Source organism: Marmota monax, unplaced genomic scaffold (assembly GCF_021218885.2).
Source record: "Marmota monax isolate L192 unplaced genomic scaffold, Marmota_monax_Labrador192_F-V1.1 WCK01_AAM20220418_F8-fsc00019, whole genome shotgun sequence".
Taxonomy (NCBI): Eukaryota; Metazoa; Chordata; class Mammalia; order Rodentia; family Sciuridae; genus Marmota; species Marmota monax.
Window position 1 is genome coordinate 6821642 of NW_026695242.1, and position 11727 is coordinate 6833368.

General features: G+C 40.3%; 1 protein-coding gene across 3 annotated transcripts in view; it reads left to right on the forward strand.

The window, feature by feature from the left end:
• Ascc1 (activating signal cointegrator 1 complex subunit 1) overlaps window positions 1–11727 on the forward strand; it is a 111890-nt gene that overhangs the window by 48374 nt on the left and 51789 nt on the right. For all 3 annotated transcript variants that reach the window (XM_046419582.2, XM_046419583.2, XM_046419584.2), the window contains exon 6: window positions 3430–3566. In XM_046419582.2, the coding sequence (XP_046275538.1) occupies window positions 3430–3566 (137 nt within the window). The remainder of the gene's footprint in view (window positions 1–3429; window positions 3567–11727) is intronic.

Here is an 11727-nt window from a genome sequence, read left to right on the forward strand (position 1 = left end):
TTTATTTGATATGAGTATGGATACTCCTGCTTGTTTCCGAAGTCCATATGAGTGATATGATTTTTCCCAACCTTTCACCTTCAGCCTATGTATGTCTTTTCCTATCAAATGTGTCTCCTGTAGGCAGCATATTGTTGGGTCTTGTTTTGTGATCCATTCTACTAGCCTGTGTCTCTTGATTGGTGAGTTTAAGCCATTAACATTTAGGGTTATTATTGAGATATGGGTTGTTCTTCCAGCCATATTTGTTTATTTATGTTACTAAACATGGTTTGTTTTCCTCTTTGATTATTTTCCCCCCTTTAGTGTCCTACCTCCCACTGTTGGTTTTCATTGTTGTTTTCCATTTCCTCTTCCTGTAATGTTTTGCCAAGGATGTTTTGAAGAGATGGTTTTCTAGCTGCAAATTCTTTTAACTTTTGTTTATCGTGGAAGGTTTTAATTTCATCTTCCATCCTGAAGCTTAATTTCGCTGGAAACAATTCTTGGTTGGAACCCATTTTCTTTCAGTGTTTGAAATATGTTATTCCAGGATCTTCTAGCTTTCAGAGTCTGTGTTGAAAGATCAGCTGTTATCCTGATTGGCTTACCCCAAAATGTGATCTGCTTCCTTTCTCTTGTAGCTTTTAAAATTCTCTCCTTATTCTTTATGTTGGGCATCTTCATTATAATGTGTGTAGGTGTGGGTCTCTTATGATTTTGCACATTCGGCGTCCTGTAGGCTTCTAGGATTTGGGGTTCTGTCTCATTCTTCAAGTCTGGGAAGTTTTCTCGTATTATTTCATTGAATAGATTGCTCATTCCTTTGGTTTGAAACTCTGTCCCTTCCTGTATCCCAATGACTCTTAAATTTGGTCTCTTGATGTTATCCCATATTTCTTGGATGTTCTGCTCATGGTTTCTTAACAGTCTTGCTGAGCTGTCTATGTTCTTTTCAAGTTGAAATACTTTATCTTCATTGTCTTATGTTCTGTCTTCTAAGTGTTCTACTCTGCTGGTAGTATTCTCAATTGAGTTTTTAAGTTGGCTTATTGCTTCCTGCATTTCTAGGATTTCTGTTTGTTTTTTATAACCTCTATTTCCCTGTATAGTTGATCTTTTGCTTCTTGGATTTGTTTATGTAATTCATTGTTGAAGTGATCTTTCATTGTCTGATTTTGCTGTCTGATGTCTTCCTTGAGACTCCAGATCATCGGAAGCATGTATATCCTGAATTCTTTATCTGACATTCCATCTGCTGCAGCTATTACCTCTTCTAACGTTGAGTTGACCTGCAATGCTTGTGGTCCTTTCTTTCCTTGTCTCTTCATACTGTTCGCGTTCCTTTCTACTTGGTGAAACTGTTGTGCTATTGAATTTTCCCCCTATATATTTATATTGGTCTTGTATAGTTGCAAAGTCTCCCTCGCAGGCGCGGGCGGCGGCTCTGTCCCTCTGCGGGCCGCTAGGCTTGTTCTGTCGGTGGTCACAGTTCTGTCTACTTTGCAGGCGCAGGCAGCGGCACTGCCCCTCTGCAGGTGTCTGGGGCTGTAGTGCCAGTGGGTCGCAGGTCCGCCTACCTTGCAGGCGCGGGGGGGGGGGGCGGCTCTACCCTTCCTCAGGCCACTGGGCCTGTTCTGTCTCTCGGTTGCAGGTCTGGCCTGTTCTGATGGTGGTCACAGTTCCGTCTACCTTGCAGGCGCGGGGGGGAGGGGGCGGCTCTGCCTCTCAGCAGGCCGCTGCTCCTCTTCTGCCGGTGGGTCGCAGGCCCGCCTACCTTGCAGGAGTGATTGGAAGCTCTGCCACTCCGCGGGCCACTGGGCCTTTTCTGTCAGTGGTCACAGTTCCGCCTACCTGACAGGCGCAGGGGGTGGGGGGCGGCTCTGCCCCTCAGCAGGCCGCTGGGCCTGTTCTGTGCATGGTCAAAGTTCCCTCTACTTTGCCGGCACAGGGGGAGGGGGCGGCTCAGCCTCTCAGCAGGCCGCTGCTCCTCTTCTGCCGGTGGGTCACAGGCCCGCCTACCTTGCAGGAGTGATTGGAAGCTCTGTCCCGCCGCGGGCCACTCTGCCTTTTCTGTCGGTGGTCACCGTTCCACCTACCTGGGAGGCGCGGGGGGTGGGGGGCGGCTCTGCTCCTCAGCAGGCCGCTGGGCCTGCTCTGTGCGTGGTCACAGTTCCCTCTACCTTGCCGGTGCAGGGGGAGGGGGCGGCTCTGCCTCTCAGTAGGCCGCTGCTCCTCTTCTCCCGGTGGGTCGCAGGCCCGCCTACCTTGCAGGAGTGATTGGAAGCTCTGTCCTGCCGCGGGCCACTGGGCCTTTTCTGTCGGTGGTCACCGCTCCACCTACCTGGGAGGGCGGGGGGTGGGGGGCGGCTCTGCCCCTCAGCAGGCCGCTGGGCCTGCTCTGTGCGTGGTCACAGTTCCCTCTACCTTGCCGGTGCAGGGGGGGGGGGCCCTCATTGTGGTTTTGATTTGCGTTTTCCTAAATGACTAGTGATGTTGAACATCTTCATGTGCTTTTTAGCCATTTGTAATAGGTATTTATTTATCTATATTACTTTCTTGAGAGTATCTGTTGATGCACAGTTTTTTTCTTAAAATATTTATTTTTTTAGTTGGGCACAATACCTTTATTTTATTTATTTTTATGTGGTGCTGAGGATCAAAACTAGGGAAGCAAGTGCTCTACTACTGAGCCACAACCCCAATCCTGATGCACATTTTTAATTTTGATGAAGTCAAATTTATCTCTTTTGTTGTATACACTTTTGGTGTCATAGCTAAGAATCCATTGCCAAATTCAATGTTATAAAAATTTAGTTTTATTTTTTTCCTAAGAGAAACTTTAGCTTTAGCTTTACTAATTTTAGGTCGTTGACCCATTTTGAATTAATTTTTCTGTATAGTAAGGGTCTACTTTCACTCTTTTCCATGTGGATATTCACTTGCCCAAGCATCATTTGTTAAAGAGACTGTTCTTTCCCCATCGAATGGTCTTGCCACCTTATTGAAAATGAGTCGGTCATATTTGTATGGGTTTATTTCTGAGGTCTCAGTTCTGTTATAGCCATTTATTTTTAAATTTTTTCTTTGAGGTATTGGGGATTGAACCCAGTGGTGCTCTACCACTGAGCCACATCCCTACCCCTTTTATTAATTTTTTTCTAAAATTTTTTTTAATGTGGACACAATATCTTTATTTTATTTATTTTTATGTGGTGCTGAGGATTGAACCCGGTGCCTCACATGTGTGAGGCAAGCACTGTGTTGCTGAGCTATAACCCCAGTCCTCCTAGCCCTTTTATTTTGAGACCGTCTTGCTCTATTGCTGGGGCTGGCCTTGAATGTACCTCAGCCTCCTGAGTAACTGGGATTCCAGGTGTGTGCCACTACATCTGGCACCATTTACTTTTGTATAAGCTGAATTTCTTGTTTTTATCCCTATGATTATAGGATCGTGGGGTTGATAGCTCCATTTTCCAGAATCCCAAGAAACTTCACCTAACTATTGGGATGTTGGTGCTTTTGAGTGAGCAAGAGATCCAGCAGACATGTGAGATGCTACAGCGCTGTAAGGAGGAGTTTATTAAGTGAGTGATCTGCAAAAGTGGGGAAGGGTGGTAAACCTGGGTTGGCTTCTTTTTGGTATCACAGACTTGTTTTTGGACTAGATGACATAGGTACAAGGTTTGTCAGCTCTCCCATTTGTGGCACTTAACATTGGACTACCTCCACAATGAGACATTACTACAAAGTTAATGGCTTGAAAGCACACAAATTTATTATCTGTGTGTCAGAAAACCTTTCTGAGTTTCACTGGGTTGAAGTGATGGTGTTGGCAGGGTTGTAGTTCTTTCTGGAGACTGTAGGTAATAATCTATTTCTTTGCCTTTAAAGGTCAGCTTCCAGAGGCTGCCCGCCATCCTTGGCTAGTGGTCCCTTTTTTTCATCTTCAACTTCAGTAGCATTGCATCTCTCTGACCCTTCTGTTGTCAAATCTCTCTCTGTGGCCACAGCAGGTTGTTGGCTTTAAGAACTCGTGTAATTTGATGAAACCCACCTAGGTAATCCAGGCTGATCACCCATATCAAGCTCCATAGCCTGAATCACATCTGTAAGATATTTATGGTAGTATATTTACAAATTACAGAGAATAGATGTGGGCATCTGTGGAGGGCTGTTATTTATTCTGTCTACCACATTAGCTCAAACAGTACAGTAGCATTCTCTAGAAAAGTCTTTACTGTACTTCAGAACACTTTCTTTTCTTCCTTTTTTTCCCCGCTTGATACCAGGGATTGAATCCAGGGGTGCTGTGTCACTAAGCTACATCCCCAGTCTTGTATTTTTTGTTTAGAGATAGAATCTTGGTAAGTTGCTGAGGCTGACTTGAAACTTGCTGTCCTCCTGCCTCAGGTTCCCTAGAATTATAAGTGTGTGGAACCATGCCTGGCTTCTTTTTATTATTTTTTGAGACAGTGTCTTATTTTGTTACCTAAAATGGCCTCAAAATACCAAACCTCAAACCTCCTTTCTGAGCCTCCCAAGTAGCTGAAATTGCAGGCATGCACCACTGTGCCTGGCTCCTCAGTAGGCCCCCCCAATTTTCTTTTTTTAAAATATTTTTATTTTTTATTTTTAGTTATACGATGACAGTAGAATGTATTTTGGCAGAATATACATTCATAATTAGGTTCTATATAGATTTCCACTCTTTTGGTCCTATATGACGTGGAATTATCCTAGTTGTATATACAAATACAAGACTAGGACAGATATGTCCAGTTAATTCTACTTTCCTGTTCCTCTCCCCACTCCCTTTGGCTAGTCCAGTGGATTTCTGTTATTCCCGACTCTTACATCTCTTGTTTTGTTTTGTGTTAGCATCCACAAATCAGAGAGAACATTCACCCTTTGGTGTTTGGGGATTGGCTTATTTCACTTAGCATGACATTTTCCAGTTCTGTCCATTTACCAGCAAATGCTGTAATTTCATTCTTTTTTATGGCTGAGTAATATTCCATTGTGTATATATACCACATTTTTTTTTTAAATCTATTCATTTGTTGAAGGACACCTAGGTTATTCCCATAGCTTCGCTATTGTGAGTTGAGCTGCTATAAACATGGATATGGCTGTATCACTGTAGTATGCTGTTTTAAGTCCTTTGGGTATAGACTGAAGAGTGGGATAACTAGGTCAAATGGTAGTTCTATTACAAGTTTTCTGAGGAATCTCCATACTGCTTTCTAGAGTGGTTACACCAATTTGCTGTCCCACCAACAATGTATGAGAGTACCTTTCTCCCCGTATCCTCTCCACACATTTTCTTCTTTTTCTATTTTTTTGGGGGTGGGGGGTACTGGGGATTGAACCCAGGGGTGCTTAACCACTAAACCACATCTCCAGCTTTTTTTATTTTTCGTTTTGAGACAAGGTCTCACTAAGTTGCTTAGGGCCTCACTAAGTTACTGAGGCTGACTTTGAACTTGAGATTCTTCTCTCCTCAGCCTCTCCACTCACTGGGATTACAGGCATGTGCCACCATGCCTGGCTTTCTTCCTTTTTTAAAAGATGGAATCTGGTTATGTTGCCCAGGCTGGCCACAAATTCCTGGGCTAAAGTGATCCTTTTGCTTCAGCCTTTGAAGTACATCAGACTACAGGTGTGCACCACTGCATCTGGTCATTTTTCGTTTTTTGAATTCCAAGTAATTTTATTTGAGTCAGTAAGGATATAAAATTGTTCAAGCAATTTGCTTTGATTCATGCAAAATTCTGGGGACAAAATTGTTCTTTTTCATACATGTGTAAAAATTTAATTTACACATATATCTGATGTCACAGCTTTTTTTCAGAGAACATTCTCTTCCCCTCTCACTTCACTCCTTTTATTTAAGATGGGGGAAGAAGAGAAATTTGAAAGCTGACTTACTCAAGTAGATTTTAAAAATTTCATGATTATGTGCAGGTCTCACACTTTTCTTTTTTTTTTTTTTATTGGTGGTCTCACACTTTTCTAACATGACAGTTTAAGTCTTGTTCTTCACTCATGATAGACATGTCTGGTTTTTTTTCACAATTTTGCCTAAAATTCAAAATAATTTGGTGTTCATCATTAGGTGTTTGTAGTTGTACTTGTACAAAATAAAACTTTATGCTGTGTTTTGCAAAGCAGGACAGTTTTACCTGGTTGAAGTTCTAATACTTTAAAATATTCCCAGTTCAATTTTTGCTAAACTGAATTGAAAGCAGTTGTATTTTCTTGTCTGGCATTGGGATAATCCTGCTAAGAAAAATATTAAAAGTAGATAAAATATTTTTTAGAGAGGAATTTGCTCTTCTTACCTTATGAAAATCAGGTCACAGGTTTTAATCACTGAAGGTTTATCCTAAGCTAGGTGAAGCTTTAGCTGAGTTTCTCCCTTTTGTATTTCTTAGCGCCTTTTGTGACTAAATGCCAAATCTGAGCCTTTAAGCATGTCAAAGTTGGTGTGCATGAGAATAAAGAGCAATCTTAATAGTTCCTAAGAATTTCTGACATGACAGGATAAAAACAGTAATTGTAGTTTTTCAAATTCAGCAAAGCTTTTGAAATAGGACAAAGTTACCCTGCCAAAAATCTGCGGTGCCTGCAAAAATTTGTTTGAAGATGCACTTTTCAAAAAGCTGGAAAGCTTTGAAACCAGAAAGTAAAATAAAGCAGCCGTCTCTAACACTCTTTTTCTACCTTCCCCCTGCCAAATGTACTTGTTTAAAAAGTGTATAGTACAAAATTATTCTGAGAAAGAAGATGAGAATTAGAATTGGTTGTGGGAATGTTTAGAAGTCTTGTTTCCCTAAATGGAAGAGATATCTCCTTGAAGATAAAAATATTTGCATTTCTCAAATTACTGGAGATGTTGAACATTTTTTCTTATATTTTTGACCATTTATATTTCTTCTTTGAAGTACCTGTTCAGTTCCTTTGCCCATTTATTGATCGGGTTATTTTATTTTTATTTTTTTGCATTATATTTTTTTTGAGTTCTTCATATTTCCTGGAGATGATGCTTTATCTGAGGTACAGGTGGCAAAGATTTTTACCCAGTCTGTAGGCTCTTTCTTCATGCTCTTGATTGTTTACTGTGAAGAAGCTTTTTAGTTTGATGCCACCCCAGTTATTGATTATCAATTTCACTTCTTGCACTTTAGGAGTCTTATTAAAGAAGTTAGTTCCTGAGCCAGTGTGCAGGAGTACTGCGCCTACCTTTTCTTCTGGTATGTGCAGGGTCTCTGGTCTAATACCTAGGTCCTTGATCCACTTTGAGCTGAGTTTTGTGCAGGGTTGAGATAGGGGTTAAATTTCATTCTACTACATATGGATTTCCAGTCTTGCCAGCATCATTTGTTGAAGAGGCTGTCTTTTCTCCAATGTACATTATTAGTGCCTTTGTTTAGTATGAGGTAACTGTATTTTTGTGGGTTTGTCTCTGTGTCTTCTGTTCCATTCCAGTGGTCTTCTTGCCTGTTTTGGTGCCAATACCATGCTGGTTTTGTTACTATAGCACTATTATATAATTTTAGGTATTTGTTTTCACTAAGGATTGTTTGGCTATTCTGGGCCTCTTGTTTTTAGCAATTAGAGAAATGAAAATTAAAACTACACTGAGATTTCATTTGACTCCAGTCAGAATGACAATTATCAAGAATACAAACAGCAATAAATGTTGGTGAGGATGTGGGGAAAAAGGTACACTTATACATTGCTCGTGGGACTGCAAATTCATGCAGCCATTCTGGAAAGCAGTATGGAGATTCCTCAAAAAATTAGAAATGGAACCACCATTTGCATTTCTCAAATTACTGGAGATGTTCAACATTTTTTCATAATTTTTTGGCCATTTATATTTCTTCTGTGAAGCACCTGTTCAGTTCCTTTGCTCACTTATTGATTGGGTTATTTGATTTTTTTGGTGTTATATTTTTTGAATTCTTCATATTTCCTGGTATACATCCAAAGGAGTTAAAAAAAAATCAACATACTACAGTGACATAGCCACATCAATGTTTATAGCAGCTCAATTCACAATAGCTAAGCTATGGAACCAACCTAGGTGCCCTTCAACAGATGAAGGGATAAAGAAAATGTGATATGTAAACATAGTGGAGTATTACTCAGCCATAAAGAAGAATAACTTTATGGCATTTGCCAGCAATGATGTGGAGACTATCATGCTAAATGAAGTAAGCCAGTCCCAAAAAACCAAAGGTTGAATGTTTTCTCAAATAGGTGAAAGCTAACCCACAGTGAGGGGGGACTGTGAGGGAAAGAATAGATTAGACAGTGGGGAATGGGGGGGAAGGGAAGGGGATAAGCAAAGGAAAGCCATTGGAATGAATCTGACTTAGTTTTCCCATGTACATATATGGAAACAACACAGTGAATCCCACCACCATGTACAGCCGTAAGAATGGGACTCTAAATTGGGTTCCAGCACATGCCTTTAATCCCAGCGGCTCAGGAGGCTGAGACAGGAGGATTGTGAGTTCAAAGCCAGCCTCAGCAATGGTGAGGGCACTAAGCAACTCAGTGAGACCCTGTCTCTAAATAAAATACAAAATAGGGCTGGGGATGTGGCTCAGTGGTCGAGTGTCCCTGAGTTCAATCCCTGGTACCAAAAAAACAAAGATATATTCCATGCTTATATAATAATACCAAAATGAATTCATATATAACTAAAAAGAACCAATAAAAAATAAAGAAAAAGTACTTTTATTAAAACCCTGGTAAGTAAATAATTTCATCTGACTTTTTTTCCTTTATTCTTGCTCTTTGACCTTAATATTTTCACTTAGTATATTTAGAAAAAATATCAGTACATAATGCCATTTCTTAGCTGCACACTTTATATTCCCCAATTTAACTGTGAAAAGGAAAACATTGAAACTAAATAGACTAGTGCATAATTTGCTGTAGCTTAATATTATGGCATTTTAAATTGGAGTATTAAAATAAATGTGGCTTATATTGGAATTTGAGTACAACTACTGTGCTATCTAGATATTTTAAAGAAATGGGTAGTTAGTTGTGTATGTTTAAATTGGGGGCAGTAGCTTTTAAATTTAAAGGATGCTATCTAAGCAGGAACAGGATTTTCATTTCAGTTGTTAGGCTAAAGGCTCATGTAGCTATATAGATTTTGAATGAATTATTCAGTGTTTAGCAAAGCTGAAGCTTTAAATGTGTCCCTTGTGACTTTTCTTTGTGAGCTGTGGGATGGAAACAGCACAGTAGCTCTGAGTATACAGCCTGACACGTGTAGCACACTTCTTTTAGCTCCTTTGTCACCCTACTTGTGCCTGAGTGTTCTCTAATAGTCCTTGAGTCCAACCATATAAGTTTAAAAGGGACAAGAAAGAGGAGAAAGGAGAAGTTATATGAACAAATGTGAATTCATGATTATTATTTTTTAAAATATTTTTTAGTTGTCATTGGACCTTTATTTATAGGCAGTGTTGAGAATTGAACCCAGTGCCTCACACATGCTAGGTAAGCCTCTATTACTGAGCCACAACCCCAGCCCTCCATTTTGTTTGCTTATTTTTATGTGGTGCTGAGGATCAAACCCAGTGCCTCACATGTGTGAGGCAAGCTCTCTGCCACTGAGCCCCAGCCCCAGCCCCTAAATTCATGATTATTGCCTCAGGTGTCATTCAGATGAAAACCTGAGTAGTTTGGCCACAAGACAAAGAACATTCGTCAGGCAAACCATTGGGTTTCTCTCCTGCTCTTTCATGTTCTTGATATGTCTTAGGAGTAGGGTGCAAGAGTTTTTGGTTCTTCTCTAAAGCAGGAGGCTTTGGATCCTGCTTGTTTATAGTGAGGACATATATACAAAGGAATTGTTAAAGTCAAGGGAATGGGGATGTAGCTCAGGTGTGCTTAGCATGTCTAAAGACCTAAGTTCCATTCCCACCTAACTTCTTTTAGCTCCTAAAAACCAAAAACCAGCCAGCCAACCAACCAACCAACAAAAATAGGTAAAATCAGAGAGATCAGAAACCGTAAGGATAGAATTGGTGGAAAATTCTACCTGAAAATCAAGGTAAGATAGTAATTGTATTTACTCAACCTAAATTTAGTCTACTCAAACTAAATTTTAAAAAGTGACACACTGATTTTGTTATAGTTGTTACCAGATAAAAAGCAGTATACCAATTTTGTAGAACAATTCAACTTCAGGGCTGCAGAAGCCCTGAGTACAGTTTACTGACCCAAAAAGAAAGAACTTGGAGGATTTGACAGAAAGGATTTGGATATTTTATTACTCAGGAGCTCTTAGCAGCAGGAGGCCAGTGTACAAATGTGGGCTGCACACTTAACAGCAGGAGGAATAGATAGAGGACAGACTGCATGCCAGCTGAACATTTGGAACTCTTCAGAGTTCACGACTTTACTTCACACCCAAGGTTATTCTGCTTTGATTCTCACCTAAAGATTGGAGACAAGGGAGGTGGTCAGCTGGAACTCCTGGAAATTGAAGATATAACATTAAATATAATATAATTAAAAACATTTTAGTGAGAAACTGAATGTTATGGTACTTTTTGGTGATCTAACTATGCAGAGTTAGAGTTTCAAAAACATAAGTGAAGCTGGAATCCCATGGCATGTGCTTGTGGTCTCAGATTTTCAGGAGGATTGCTTTTAGTCCTGGAGTTTAGGTCCAACAAGACTTTAGCTCTTAAAAAAAAAAATGGTGTGTGTGTGTATTGGAATGGAAATGTACTGTATTATTGATGGTCTGAGATGAGCTTGGCTTGTGTTTTGAAGTACCCAGCTTCATGCATACCTATAATCCCAGCTAACTTGGAAGGCTGAGGTAGGAGGATTGCAAGTTTGAGGCCAGCCTCAGCAACTTAGTGAGACCTTGTCTCAAAATAAATAAAAAGGGATGGGAAGGTATCTCAGTGGTAGGTAGCCCCTGGTTGAATCCCCAGTAAAAAAAAAAAAAAAATATATATATATATATATGGTTACAGGATACAAATGATCAAAGCCATAAAATTTCTCTTAATCAGGTATCTGCCTATAATAGTTGAGTTATTTAATTTACTGAAAAAATTTCTGTCTCACAGTAACCTGGCCTTAAAGTTTCAAGTGAATCCTTACCCAAATCAGGACGCATGGGCTGCAGAGAGCATCCCTATGTCCTGGATTCAGTATCAAGAGAACTTTTTAGTGTTTTGGAATTGTCTTTTGATGGATCCTAACATCCTTTTGTCTTTGAAGCTAGTACCACTTTCTTTTTTGAGACGGGATCTCTGTGTTGTCTGCGGTAGCTTCAAACTTGCTATCTTCCTGCCTCAGCCTCCCAAGAAGCTGGGATTATAGGTGTGCACCTGTGCACATCCACTGCTCAATATGTTTTTTCCTATAAGTACATTCTTTTCAAAATTGACCAGATTGGGCTGGGGCTGCGGCTCAGTGGCAGAGTGCTTAACTTGCACATGTGAGGCACTGGGTTCGATCCTCAGCACCACATAAAAATAAATAAATAAAATAAAGGTATTGGGTTCATCTATAACTAAAAATATTTTTAAAAAATTGACCAGATCACCTTCCCTCTTGATGGGAGAATTTTCATTTCATGTATTTATTAAGCACCTGTTTCATGGAAGGTATTATGCCAGGAATAGGGGGATACGGGGGTGGACAAGATGGGCCCTAGCTTCCTGGGGCTTGGGGGGAGCTCTGAGGTGATTTTTC